This window comes from Chaetodon trifascialis, chromosome 17, assembly GCF_039877785.1.
Source record: "Chaetodon trifascialis isolate fChaTrf1 chromosome 17, fChaTrf1.hap1, whole genome shotgun sequence".
Taxonomy (NCBI): domain Eukaryota; kingdom Metazoa; phylum Chordata; class Actinopteri; order Chaetodontiformes; family Chaetodontidae; genus Chaetodon; species Chaetodon trifascialis.
The window spans coordinates 7,105,291-7,120,199 of record NC_092072.1 but is presented as its reverse complement, the minus strand read 5'-3'; the positions used below and the strand labels follow the sequence as shown (position 1 = coordinate 7,120,199).

Here is a 14,909-nt window from a genome sequence, read left to right as displayed (position 1 = left end):
GGAGTTTGTTACCAGGATGTGAGAAAGCCTGGAGAATCGACTGTTTATGATACACACAGAAAATGATTTGAATTCCTGCAAACATCAGAAAAAAAGGACACTGCATCATGTTTCTGGGATACAGATTTTATTACTGTACAATAAATTACAGATCTCATGCTCACTCCTGCTCAGTTTGGTCTGTTGGTTAAAATAATTCCCGTCTTCCTGATCAGGAATTTTCGTGTAAACAGCAACATGTTTTGTAGGCACATACAGCGTCTCTTCACCTCCCCCATACATCTCCGTCTCTCTCACACCTTTCACACAAAGAAAACACTTGGCTGCAGGCATCGTTCGCCCTCCACCTCTCAGTGGGTGTAGAGGGAGGCGGTGAAGACAATGTCCCTGCGGATGGCCAGCGAGGCCTTCTCCATTTTGCTCCCCAGCACGGAGTCTCCCACGATGCGGGCGGCCTGCCGCACCTCCTTCAGCACCTCGTCCAGGCGCTGGATGCAGCGCACCACCGTGCCCTCCTGGACGTCCGTCAGCTGGGCGATCTCTGCGAACGGCTGCGATGGGACGGCAGGAGCGAGACAGAGGAGGGATGGGGCGAGATGTGACATGGTGAGGAGGTGGATGAAGCAACCCAAGCGGGTACAGTAAGCACAGTAGCACACGTTCAGAGAGAAACACACAGTAATGAAACCATTTAAGATAACAATAAATTCATAATTAGATTCTGCACAAGCTGTGAGATCCATACGGGACGATAAATGACGACTGTGTGACAGCGAAGAGATACACAGACGTCCTGTGGCTCCAGATAAACCTGACAGGACTCGAGAGGATTCACAGAAAGGGAAAAAGACAAATGATGCACCCGCTACTCAAAACAATGGGCTTCATGCTGAATTCATCCTTTAGTGGCAACTACGAGTGATTTAAGGGAATCTCCATCCATCCATACCCAACTATCCCTTTCAGGGTTGCGGGGGGACTGGAGCCTATCCCAGCTGTCATTGGGCGAAAGGTGGGGTACACCCTGAACCGGTCGCCAGCCCATCGCAGGGCAACATATTCAGACAACCATTCACGCTCACACTCACACCTAAGGACAATTTAGAGTCACCAATTAACCTAATGAGCATGTTTTTGGTCTGTGGGAGGAAGCCGGAGTGCCCGGAGAGAACCCACGCATGCACGGGAAGAACATGCAAACTTCACACAGAAAGGCCCCGCCTGACCCGGGGATCAACCCGGCGACCTTCTTGCTGTGAGGCACGTGCACTACCTGCTGCGTCACCGTGCCGCTGATTTAAGGGAATCTGTGGCATTCAAAAATTTTGTCTTCAGTACAATGTGGTTTGCCTTTTCTTCACAAGGGAAAAACTTGCTAAATGTAAGGATCTCAAGGTTAAACATAGTACAGATAATACAGAGTTCCCCTTTAACATGATTTTTTCTCATTTGGATACAGACTGCATGTTAATCCCGGGCTCAGAATCAACAGTATGAGAGTTAAAGCTCACCATGCCTCGGGCCCAGCAGTACACCACTTCCGTCAGGCCAAACTTGAACTGGCTAACAAACTCCTCAGCTGTCTGTGGTATCCCACAATCCCTCTGCAGCTCTCCGATACGCTGGGCCACTGACAGCACCCGATTGATGCCCTGAAAGAAAAAGAGAGAGATGTGCATGAGCAGAGGGGAAAGAGTAAGTTAAGCGTGAAAAGCAGAGATTTTAGTTTTACAAGCAGCCCTTAAATGCATCGCTCTTTGCCCTCTTGGTGTTAACATTGAGGCCTTGTCATTTACGTCCAAGAAATCTGTTTCACGGACCGTAGCCTGGCTTGTCTGCTCTCCTGTCGCAGGTCTACAGAGCTCAGGTCATCACTAATTCAGGCGCTCATAAAGCACTTTGGTGTATCGGGGGCAGATCAGAGCACACACGGACATAAAGAGGAGTATTTGACAGAGACAGCCATGAGAGTGAATTAATGAGTGAGTGAGAGACTGGGGGGAGTCAGGTGATGTGCCCTTGTCGTCCTTTCTGCAGGGCGAGGATGTTACGCATCAGATCTGCACAAGAACAATGTAATATAATGTGAGTGAGTGAGTCACCCACGGAGGAGGCAAAGTCTGTACAGGATGTCAGCGCACGCACGCCCACTGTCGCTTTAATATCGGAGCTTTTCATGAGATGTAAGCCAGAATAAACCTCCTCGAAAAAAAGAAACTTCCTCCTTACCTCCTGCAGCGTGTTGGTAATGTGCGGCTCCACCTGCGTGTTCTGTGTGAAGACCAAGCAGGACAGCAGGGCGGCGCTCTCCTCAGGCGCCAGCGGGCTCAGGACGTTCTCGAACAGCAGCTCGGTCAGCAGCAGCTCGTGGCTGCTGATCTGACAAGCCACGCGGCCTTTCAGCTGCACCGCGCCGCCAGCATCAACGTACTGGAGGGACTGGAGCACCTGAGACAGACCAGCAGTGACTCAGTTTAAATCCCTAACATTCTTATAATCCTAGAAATCCTAGAAGTTAGCTCTTAGCCATGCTGGCAGGCTCTGGTGATGGTTGGCCCACCACCTCTAGACTGAAATATCATATAATCCAAATAATATTCAGCAAATGTTTTTTAAACACATTCATGTCCCTTTTAGAGTGAACTGTAATAATTTCAGGGAAGCCTTCACTCTTCATGTAGCGCCATCATCAGGTCAAATTAGCCCAATACGTTGATCAAATACCTGCAAAACTAATGACATCCCCATCATACTCAACTGTACTGTGCTATTAAATATGCTAACATTCTAGATTATGATGGCAAACATTATACCTGCTAAATGTTAGCATAGCTGCTAGCATAGCTTTACACTCTTAGTTTTGTTTGCAAACATATTAACTGAACATGCAAACTTCTTTAATCTCCAGCAGCTCCTACTGAAAAATTTAATCGATAATTGGCTGTTTGATCCATCGATCAACGAAAAATTCATTGACGACAATTTTGAAAATCGACTGTTAATTTAAGTCATTTGTCAAGCAAAAATGCAAAATATTCACAAGTTCCAGCTTGTCAAATGTGAGGATTTGCTACGGGCCGAAATGTAAATGTGAATCCTCTAAAACAGAACTAAAATGAGTATTAGCCGTCTCAGAGATAATGACTCAGGTCAGAGATTTCACTTCAAATAAATGAATCTGACTCTGCAGGACTGAAGTGACCTTATTCTGAAAAATAAACTCGCCCTGACAGACACGGGTCAGGACAGCGAGTCAAACGTCGGATCCAAACCTTGATCCTCTGGTGGTACTCAGGCAGCAGAGACAGGGACTGGTCCGACACCAGGAACAGCAGCCTGTCCAGCTCCTCCTGCACACTCATCCTCTCCTTAACCCGAGCAAACTGAAACACACGCACACATGCACACACACATGCACACCCAGTGGTTACTTGAGTATACAACAGCAGAACTGCAGTACTTGACCTGATTTCAGCATAACAAAAAAACAAAAACACACAACATTGTGACAGAGAGGAAAACGCTGCCTGTCGTACTCTCACTGACAGCACAGAGGACTGTCTCTCTGAATCTGTTACGTAAACCCACCGAGGCCAATTACTGTACATTAACAGCTTGCATTGCAGAGCAAACACTGCTTTATAACACCCACAATGCCGCATAAAGACACAAGGAAGCGTGAATCTACATTGATAATGCAAGTAAGAGCTTGTTATCTTGCAAAGCAGTGACAGCGCTTGCGTGCGTGCATGAGACGGCTTGAATGACACGCTGCGCCCGTGAGACAGCGATGAGCTGCAGCTATGAGCCTATACGGGTAATTATAGAAACAGCCGGCTCCGATTTGCGCATCTTATCTCCTCCAAGGCTGCCAGGAAGACAGGATACACAACACAAAAGCAGAAATCTTGATGCTATTATCGTGAAACTCGAGGAGGAATGATGGAGGGATAAAAGGAAGCTGATGCTGGAATGAAAAGAAAGAAATGAGAGGAGGCATCAAAGGGGGCCAATTGCAAAGTAAGTGTCTTATGTAAGGGTACGATGCTAATTAGCTGCATAAATATGCAATTGCTGCACAAAAGAATTTGATGTCTTTATTAACAAACAGTCAAATAAAACACTTGCCTCATCATCCATCTGCATCAACTCAGAAATATAAATAACTCCCACAAAGAACTTAAGGAGAGCGCTCTCTTCAAGGACTGCCTCAGTGATTAAACACATCAACCAACAACACACACACAGACACACAGACACACAGACACACAGACACACAGACACACAGACACACACACACACACAAATACACAAATACACACACACACACACACACACACACACACCTGCTCTGCGAACGTGGGCGAGTGGATGCAGTTGAACTCTCTCAGGCTGTCTTGCAGCACGCGCAGCCTCATGGAGTCCTCCACCACGTCCACGCTCTTCAGCTGGAGGTCGTTCACGGGGTCCAGGTTCGGTATGCCGCCGGGGCTGGCCTCAGCCAACCGCAGGAGCTCCTGGGTCGCTGTGGAGATGGCTTGGCCGGGAGGGTCGTGCCTGAAGGGCCAGAGGGGGGAAGGAGACAAAGGGAAAGAGGAGAGCAAGGGAGATTTTTGTGTAATGATCAGAGAGGCTGCTTTCAGTAATCCAAAGTTTCCACGCACATGGTAATGTCACTGCAGCAACTATCGGAGGACATTTAAGCAGCCAAACTAAAATCTGTGGTTCTACTTTTGACAGGACAGAGGACACTCTCCAGAGGACACAGATTTAAACTTTCAGCTTCTGACATAAATGTTGTTAGACAGCTCTGATGGAGCTCAGGATTTATCTGGATGATGGCTGCTTTACTCCAGCAATTTAAATAATCAATGAAGATTCGCTGCTGTGCCTCGTGTGTGAATGAGCACGGGGTCTCTCTTCATGGGGAGATGAAAAACGAGGCTAAAACCATGCACAAACAAAGAAAATTTATTTATGTTTTCCTCCTTGATGTATTACTTCACCCACCTCCAACCCATCCAGTATTAACATATAGGTTCCATAGCGCCACCAGTGGTCAAAAACCCCACAGGGCACCTTTAAATTTAGCTTCTCAAATATGCAGCAGAGCAACAGAACTGCAAATGTTAAATTTGTTTTTTGGGACAAAATTATGGGGTCCTGAGAACACATAACACAGTGCGAGGTCCAGCCTTTACAGGTTAGAGAGGCAACAATTAGGACCCGCTCCATAACCATCATCCAAGCTGACTCACACACACCTGAATCGCGGCTGTTGCCTCTTGTTGTAGTTGTCGATGATCCTGTCTGGAATCACTTTGAGGGTTTTCAGTGTGATGGCTGAGATGTCCTGAAGCTTCAACTTCTGCACCGTGTGGCTGCAAGGGCCTGACGAAAACACAGAAATCGGTGAAATGTAAATGTTTGTGGGTGGTTTTAGTGAATGTGTACAAATAATGAGAAAAAGTATGTGAGTGTTTGTGTCAGCATCAGTCTGTTTGTCCGCTTTTCCATCAACAAACCTTCCGGTATGAAGAGAGCTGTGTTGTAGAGGTGAGGGAAAGCGTCACTGCTGTTGCCTTTTCCCTCCCCTTCCTCGTTGCCCTTCTCACAGATGATGAGAGATGTGAAGGTGCGGTTCACCGAGTCATTGGACACCTGCCGTGGAGAGAAGACAGGGGTAGGAACAAGCGCTGTCGCCTCAAAGCCCCTGGGCTCGAACCCAACCTGGCCTTTCTGCGTGGAGTTTGCATGTTTGCTCCATGTGTTTGTCCGGTTTCGCTCTCTGAGGCTGCGTTGGATCCTGATCTGGCTATGTTGTGCAAGGCTAGCTGCCTGCTAGCTGAGCTAACGGCGGCTAGTAGCTACAGCCAAAGATGGCAACAGAAAGGAGTACAATGAGCAGCAGTTAGAGGTTACTCTGGTACTCTGGCCCTTATTTGTTTGGTCTGACCTTCAACAGGTTGCCAGTTAGTACATATTGCACCCTTAAGTATTGTTTTATTGGTATTCATGCAGCCACTGTGAGCCCAGTTTCCCCGCTGAGTCTTTATGTCTTCATCTGCTGCTACTGTTCCAACACACACACACACAAACACACTCCTCGTCAAACACACTACCTGTAGGATGACTCCCAGGGCGTTGAGATGCTGTTTGTTGTTCACCACCACCACTCGGCCCACAGACAGAGCTTTCAGCCCGTTGACAGACTCCAGGATAGCACGCTGAAACCGGAGACAGCAGGGAGGAAATGCTGCAGGATCAAAGCGGGATGAGTTTGATCTTCGCTGTGTGTGTGTGTGTGTGTGCGTTTTATACCTGGAGGGCCTCGGTGGTGGTTCGCAGCTCCGTCATGGTGTGGTAGTAAGGCAACAGGTCGGACAGCTGGCCCTCTGTGTCCAGAGGAGGCAGAGAGGACAGCGTCTGCCTCAGCTGGCCGATCCTCTTCTCGTGGGCCTACAGCAGGAGGAAGAGGAGGAGAGGAAATGGGGAGATTTTATGACACATCTGACTGAGGGAGGATGTGAGAGAGAAGACTGAGGACATTTCAGAGGAACAAATGTGAAAAAAGCTGTATGTATGTATGTATACCTTACCTGAGTGTCCCTGTGGTTCTCAGAAAAGCTCCTCCTCATCATGTCGGTCACACGGAGGGCTTCGACTCGCAGCAGGTTGAGGATCATAGTGTAGGTGAGTCTGAACTGGGACTGGAGGATGGTCGGTTTACCCTGAGCCAGACCGAGAGGAGGATCATTGAGAGGAAAGTCAGGGCAAAACTAAGACTTGGCTATATTATATCATTTTTCTGGGATTTACCCACAAAAAGAAAACTATATTGAACATCAACCAGACTTCATTTATTTTTCAGGTACTTTTCTTGCTGGTGTGTAATGTGTGCATAATCAAAGGCTAAACAAAATTCCCTTTATATTCAATGCAATGTAAACATTCCTCTAAAATGAAAGCGCAGCAGAAAACCCAACCTACACATCTGCACAGTTTGTACGTTTAGTCGGGAGGATAAAGATCCTGCCAGAGATAAAGTTGAAGAGAACATTGAAATCCAAACAGTCCTCTCCAAACTGGCACAGAGGGAAAGCAAATTAAAATAACCCACTCAACTGTGTAATTAAATGTTAAATGAATAACCCAGCAACACCTTCCTTGAAGCACGGCCAAAACAAACAGGAGGCTGAGCTCTGCTTTCAGAGATTATACAGATTTTGCAACGTTGACCAGAAACCTGCAGAAGCAGATTTAGCGCCACGCTAACTGAAATATATGTACACCCATGTGGCAAGCATTGAAACATGGAGGGCCTCACCAGCATCATGACATGCAGGTCTGCCATCTCGTGCACTCCGGCTTTACACAGAATGATGACGGTGCCGGTGGCGTCCAGGCCTCTCCTGCCTGCTCTGCCCGCCATCTGAATGTACTCACCTGAGGGTACCGTTCAAAACATAAAAGAGATCTGAAAATACTGCTGTTTTCTTCAACTGCAGTTCACCGTCGGAGATGAAAGAGCATAATAAAAGCCGCCTCAGATGAAAGAGACGCGGAGAAGAGACGGAGAGCGCCGAACCTGGCAGCAGATTTCTGAAGCCGGTCCCGTCGTGTTTCCTGATGCTGTCGAACACCACGGTCCTGGCAGGCATGTTCACTCCCATGGCAAACGTCTCAGTGGCGAACAGCACCTGGGAGATGAAGGGAAGATGCAGGAGTTTTGTTTAAACCATCTTAAAAACTGCTGGTATTTGACATCTTCTCTCCTCTGACTCACCTTCACGAGACCTCGAGAGAAGAGCATCTCGGTGACCTCCTTCAGGATTGGCAGGATCCCGCTATGATGGACTGCTATTCCCCTCTTCAGCAGGTCCCTCATGAGCAAGATCTAAACACGGCATTTTTAAGATGATTAAAAAGATGATAAAAAATGTGAGAGTGAACCAAAACAGTTAAAGGTGCATGTCAGAAAACCAAAACAATGAGCTGAAGGAGACTGAAATGCCACATGAGCAACACCTTTCACATTACACGCAGTAATTTAATCCATTTATACTACAAATTATTGATTAGTGCAGCTTTAAACCACAGTTTGCACTCTGGCGGCACACGCAGGTCCAGGTTGGTAAAGACTTTGTGATCAATACATAGTACCTCAGGCTGTCTTTCTCTAATAAAACCCTGAGGGGAGAAACCTGACAGGCTGAGCTGACCGTTCTGTACCTGAGGAAGCTGTCGGTCTCCTCCTCGGAGGCGGCTCAGGCTCTTCTGGAAGAATGAGTGGATCTCGGCCTTCTCTACGGAGGTGGTCATGTCCATGGAGTCCAGCGAGCGGGCGTTCTCGTCGCAGCGCGTCCGAGAGAAGGTGAACGCAACCACCGGCGTCTGCTGCCGCTGGGACAGGTAGTGCAGCAGAGTGAGCCACACCGCTCGGTCCTGGGGGAACACGGAGCATGAGGATGCTGTTAGAGCAAAGCCAAAAAGGCGGTGAGGTGACAGAGGGGGAAGGGAGGGAATCACCTGACTAGCTGTGGTGTTGTGAGTATGTTTCGTGCCAAATGACTGGGCGTGCTTGCTGGTGCGCTCCTTCTTGGCATCAACAGCTGCATAGTACCTGAACAACAAACTTCCTTTATGAGCAACCACTTCAATATCTTTCTTTGTGACTAAAATAACAACCATGTGCAGAAGCACCGCGCTGCTGCACAGGAGACAAAAGCTGTACCCTTTAGTGAGGAAGTTTCCCGCTGCATCCACCAGCAGGAACATCTCTTTCTGAGTCTTGGTGCTGTTTCCTGTGTACAGATGATGCTCCAAAGGCACAGGTCTCTTCATTGTGCTGATCACGTAAATGTGCCTCTTCTTTATACGACTAGGAATAAAAAATTGATGGGGGAGAGTGGGAAAAGATACTAAAAATGCAATAAATATTAAATGCTATTTTGTCAAACGCTACCACAAGAGGCTCTCTAATATTCAGCCGATGTGGCGCACCTACCCGATCCACTCGCTGAACTCCAGAGCGTTTGGCACCGTGGCGCTAAGCAGAATGATACTGACGTGATCGGGAAGCATAATCAAAACCTCCTCCCACACAACCCCTCTCTGAGGAAAAACAAAGGGATGGCAGAGGAGAGGGAAGCCGTTAATCTCGACTTCCAGCAGTCAATTAGCCAAATGAAAGACACAGAAAGCAGCTCCGGACCTCGGCGTCGTTGATGTAGTGGACCTCGTCAAAGATCACCCACTCCAAGTCTCTGATGACCTCTGACCCGTTGTAAAGCATGGACCTGAAAGAGCGCAAGAGCGAGACATCTGAGAGCTCTTTCTTTTTCATCAAAAACATGAATTTAGCATTCACTACATACAGCTCAAGTACCTGAGGATCTCAGTGGTCATGATGAGACATGAGGATTCAGGACTGATCTGGACGTCGCCCGTCAGGAGTCCAACGTCTCCAAAGGTGTTCTTAAAGTCTCTGAACTTCTGATTGGACAAGGCTTTGATAGGAGAGGTGTAGATGGTCCTGTCCAAACACCAGATTAGAGAGAGAGAGAAAGAGAGAGTCAGAACATGATATGCACATGCAGAAAATAAACACAGAAGACGAAGAAAACAACAGGCTACATTCCTCATGTGTATCTATGTAGAAAATGGCTTGAAGAGACATCTGAGGCACTTCAGGGTGATGGACATGCAGCACAGACATGATTTTAATGAGCTGAGGTTGTTCACGCCTTCATCAGACCTTGAAAGAAAACAAGCTGTTGCAAAAGTTGAAGATGTCTCGAGCGTTGAAGCGCACTTCCCCTGCAGGTGTGGGCACACGGGCCTCACATCATATCTCTAATTAGTCCATTTTCATGGTTTTTGACATGTCGGATGATTGCCTGCTCCTCTGTGACTTCAGAAAATCCCCAAAGATCTTTAAATCCCTTTCAAAACAAACTGGATTATGCTAAAAAATGCTTTGCCCTCACCCCTAAATGACTCAACCACAATACCCTGAGATATCCAAAAATCCTCATGAGCTACGTGGACACACATTCACTTCAGTCCTTTAAATAAACCACGCTGATCTTAAAGAGCAGTGCAACACCCCCTGAAAATCAACAAACTTCTCACTGCGCTGCCGTGATGCAGACGTGTACTCAAGGGTGTGTCAGTACACTGTGACATCACTATGGGGCGTGGTTACAGGTGCCACAGCACCCCCCAACACTGCAGCAGATACATACAAATATAAAAAAGCTCATTTTAACCAGGATTGCCTGATGCTAAACCCACGCAAAAAGTCTACACAGACTTTAATTTTATTGACTGACACTCAGTTAAACATCGTGTTGCGATAGTAACCCTGCTGGCAGAGTGCCGCGGACATTTCTCTGACATCTGTGAGCAAGCAAATACTGGCAGACATCTTTTATCTCTAACTGTCCTTGTTGTAGTTTTACCTGTGGGCTTTTATCATAAGTGCTGATGTCAGACTCTGATTCCAAAAAACTGTATTGTTCTGTATTAATTGATTTTTGCAACATCTCCCTTGACTGTGTCCTCTCATCTTAGGTTCTCACTGAATTAGTTGTGTTTTATCACAGTTGCCTCCAGTTAAAACCTCAAAAGTCAGCCTGGAAGTGCGTTTAGCCTGCTGCACCTGGACACATAGCGAGGGCCAAGGAAATTGATTTGTACCAACAATTACGCACCTTGTCATGTGCTTCTGGGAGAGGGCGATGGCGTATTCGGCCACCACTGTTTTGCCAGCTGATGTGTGTGCGGCTACAAACACGGAGTCGTGAGCCTCCAGTCGCAGCACAGCCTGTTTCTGGAAAACATCCAGATCAAACGGCCACTGGAGCAGAGGAGGGCAGACACACAGATCAGTTATCACAGGATGCTCAGCCAATGAGCAACGTGATTTTCATAAGATGATTCATCATACAGAGAAACACAGAGGCAGCAAATAAACAGGGAGGGAAGTGTGACATTTTGAAGACTGCATATATACAAAGGCACAGACACTATATCATATTTTTGGATGATTGCTAGATTACCCACCTTGAAAGCTGGGTTGGGGATGCGTTTATAGAAGTCATCACAGGGCGAAGTTACGTTGACAGGGATGGCCCATTTCTTATTTTCTTCTGGGTTCTCGTTTGTCTTTGTTTTCCCGTCTTTTCCTTTCCCTGGGGGAGACGAGGATGACACAGCATCCTGAGGAAAGAGGAGGAGAACCAGATTTCAGCGCAGTTAACGTTTAGCCAGAGGCACAGTTGGAGTTTGGGTTGTGTCTATTAAAGTATTACTGCAGTTTGAAAAAGGAAGGACTGCGTTACATTGTGAATGATGCCTGCAGTGAATCTCATCACGCAAACATCCAAGAATCAACATCAAGCGGACACATCCTGATAAATTAGATTTTCTTAAGGCAACTACAAGGAACTTTTACGTTGTGTTGATATTGGCGACCCCTGTGGACAAAAGTGGTAGTGTTTCCAACGCCACATGTAAACATCCTGATCTTGCTAAAGTCGTCAGTATTATATTAAGCCTGTTTTATAAGCAGTTAAAAACTCCTTGTTGTCTCTGCCCTCAGTCTGTACGCTCAAGCTAAAATTTGTCAATCTGTAAACTGCAAATATCTTTACGTTGAGATTTATCCACACAGTTTCCAGCCTATAATCTGTTTTATCTTCAGTGTTTTTATGGAAAATATTTTCATCTTTCTTTGGTGCATTTATGACTAATATGTCACCTTTACAGTCTCAACAGTCTGCGATGACATGCAGTTAATCACAGCTATTAATCCTCCATGTATCCACATCTCATTTCAAAACTGTTCAATTTAAGTAATATAACACATAACTGAACTGTAATTTCCCTCCACTTCTACAGTGACAACAAAACCAAGCAAACAAACTGCAGTACCTTGATGCCCAGGTCTTCAAGGCTGTTTGTTCTGGGGAGCTTGGGAGCTTCTTCCCTTCCTTTGCCTTCCTCTTTCTCCTCTTCCTCAGGTTGCCACTCAGTGATGTCATCCAGCGTGGACAGGAGGGACATGAGGTTGACCTCTGCCTTTGCCACTTTGGCATCTTCAGGATACAAAAGGAGAAAATTATTTAAAAACATATCATTCAACTCCTGCAGGATGTCTTGAATTGGAAAGGATGATATCTAACCGTTGTCAGTGAAGTCCATCCCGGCTTTGAGTCCAGGTGGGACTCTAAGTAACTCTATGAGGAAAAAAATGAGAAATTAAACCACGAAGAGTTGAAATAACAGCAGAAGTCTAACCATTTTTTTTACACTGCAGGTCAAAATTTAAAAATCACCTTTCTCAAAGTCTACATCCTCCTCCAGCTCTGACTTCTTCTTGATTTGGTCCAGACTGAGCTCCTCCATTCCTCCTGTGAACAAATATTTCAGATACATTTATCATTTGCAAACATCTCAACTAAAGGAAGACTTTGTAAGTTATGGAGGAAAAAATCTTTGACTCAAACGGAGCTCACCTGGGAGGAAGGGGTAGTTGGTGTTGCTTCCTCTAAGGCTCTCTGAAGGAGGTCCGGGCTGGCGCTGAAAGGAAAGCGAGTTCTTTGCAGACAGGCCAGTGTTCTCCAGTAACACCTGAAGGTCGATTTAAGACAAAAACAGACCAAGAAGTATCTGAATTAATCTTCAGTTTGTTTAATGTGACACCACAGGTGCTTCAGTATTCTGATTGAAAAAGTAAGTTCACATATTGGAATTCATTTTTAAGAAAAGCAAACACATTTGAGAAGCTGGAACGAGAAAGCTTCTGTAATTTTTACTTCATAAATGACTAAAATGATTAATCAATTATCAGAAGTGTTGCTGTTTGTGGGCTACCTCTGTGAAGTCCAGCAGCATCCCTGTGGTTGGATCTCTGACCACAGAGAGACCAGAGTGAAGCGCAGACGGAGTGCAGTTGAGGAGAGAGTTGACATTAACTTCTCTCTGCGTCACTCTGGTGAAGACGACAAAACAACGGTTTCAACTTCTTCTGATATAAAAGAAATCCTATGTAACATGTTAAAAAGTCAGGCACAATGTCTGATTTAACGTAATTCTCATAATGTGATGAAAATCTTAACTTTATCTGCTCAGGATTGGTCACTGTTACTGTTGTTTGAACATGGCGCATATTCTCAAACTACTGTTTATTTTTCAACTAGCAATAATAAGATTGTTTACAGGAACACGTACTTGAGAAACTTCTGGAAGGCAAAGTCTGTGTCGTGTATAGGAAGCCAGGAAGGGTCCTGTAAAAACTGTTTCTCCACTTCTGTCTCCAGGCTCAGGCTGGTGGGTGGAAGCCCATGGGGGAGCTGAGGAGGGAAACATAAGATCAGATCAGATCATCTGAGCCAGCAGAGGCGTACCATGCAACTATTAAATCCCACATCACACATTAATTCCCCTTGATTGTCAACTATCTGCTATCTATTTACCTACAAATGTCACAAAAATAATACAACTCAAACTGAAATAAGACATTTGTGAACAACAAATGCATATCTGGAGAGATGTTACAGTCATTTTATAACATGCAAACACATTTATTTATAATCACAAGTGTAGTCACATATTGGTTATTTAATAACAGCAATAATCATATAAGTAATGTACAGTTTTGACCCACAGACTGTAGGTGGAAGAAGTATTCAGATGCTTTACTTAAGTAAAACAATGCAACAAGGTGAAAAATACTTCATTACAAGTAAAAGTCCAGCACTGAAAAAACTTATGTAAGTAAACATACAGAAGCATTATCAAAGTAGTTGCTAAGCTGAAAAAAAGTCCTCTGTGAATGCTGTTATATTGTTGGATCATTAATGCAGATGTTTTAATGTGTAATCAGCATTTTAACATTGTTGGTCACAACACTGCAATGTTGGCTACGTTGCATAATGTTGGATAGTTGAATATATATAAAAATGATTTTATGAGCTTATCATATGTTTTGGAAGAGTAAGTACAGCTTTCAGATAAATGTAGTAAAAAGCACCATATTTCCACCTGACATGTAGTTGAGTAAAAGTATACAGCAGCATAAGTATGTGCATCTAAGGTATGCTTAAGTGCAGTACAGGGGTAAATGTACACAGTCATCCTGCGCTATACTGACCGTGCTCTGTGGGGGTAAAGGCTGGCCAGGGAGGGGATGTGTGATGAGCTCAAACCTGCCAGAGCATCCCATCTCCAGCAGGGACAGCGGCAGGTCCATGGGGCCCGCGGGGGGCACATCTGCAGAGATGAAGGAGAGACAACAATAGACACAAAGAGAATGCATGGACTAAAGAAACACATTAAGTCCAACTGCTAGTCCACATGCATGCAGGGCGCAGCCAGGAAGATGCGCCCTATATGAACGCTACTGCGAACATAACACTTGAACTGTCTGTATGTGTTCAAGAAAGAGTATATAGACATTTTACAGCCACTGGTTAATTAGATAAATATTAAAGCTGTAACGCCCGAGGCTGCAGAGTGGAGCACTGATTGACAGCAAGGTGGCTAACTTACACTGTTAGCCACATCATCACACAAGCTAAAAAACGCGAGGCATGTTAGCAGGACGAAACGCGTTTAAATTACACATGTCTAACATGATCTGACATTTAATAAGTCACAACTTACTTATTCTGTCCATGTCCCCACCAGCAAGAGGAAGCTAAAAGTTGCCACTAACTAGTAGTTACTGATGTCGCCTCGGAAGTTGCCAAAGCGGAAGTGGCTACTAATCGAGTCTACAAATAAATAAATAACTAAAAACGAAAGTGCAAACGTGTTATCAATTTTCACAAAGCTGTCTGCAATATACAGCCAGCTGTTATATTCCGGACGGATATCGTTTTGTGTGCTTTGCTGTTTTTTGA

General features: G+C 45.5%; 1 protein-coding gene across 1 annotated transcript; it reads right to left on the bottom strand.

The window, feature by feature from the left end:
* Nucleotides 1-110: 110 nt before the first annotated feature.
* skic2 (SKI2 subunit of superkiller complex) lies at nt 111-14,765 on the bottom strand. The gene is made up of 29 exons (XM_070984017.1): nt 14,671-14,765; nt 14,159-14,277; nt 13,237-13,358; nt 12,880-12,997; nt 12,522-12,636; nt 12,342-12,416; nt 12,189-12,242; nt 11,938-12,101; nt 11,068-11,223; nt 10,716-10,861; nt 9,389-9,535; nt 9,215-9,299; nt 9,008-9,114; nt 8,735-8,881; nt 8,530-8,623; nt 8,233-8,445; nt 7,787-7,897; nt 7,589-7,700; nt 7,328-7,446; nt 6,600-6,731; nt 6,322-6,459; nt 6,123-6,227; nt 5,526-5,661; nt 5,265-5,391; nt 4,347-4,557; nt 3,273-3,383; nt 2,230-2,448; nt 1,512-1,652; nt 111-551 (listed from the first exon to the last, which is right to left on the bottom strand). Exons 1-29 carry the CDS (start codon nt 14,681-14,683, stop codon nt 351-353), a joined length of 3,738 nt encoding a protein of 1,245 aa, XP_070840118.1. The 5' UTR covers nt 14,684-14,765; the 3' UTR covers nt 111-350.
* Between the last annotated feature and the right edge of the window lie 144 nt (nt 14,766-14,909).

Bases quoted from the DNA above. Each gene is read 5' to 3' on its own strand.
- skic2 (XM_070984017.1), bottom strand. The intron at 10,862-11,067 runs GTGGGTAATCTA...CCTCTGCTCCAG, and splicing joins TCCCCAACCCAGCTTTCAAG to TGGCCGTTTGATCTGGATGT. The intron at 9,115-9,214 runs GTCCGGAGCTGC...GTTTTTCCTCAG, and splicing joins ACTACATCAACGACGCCGAG to AGAGGGGTTGTGTGGGAGGA.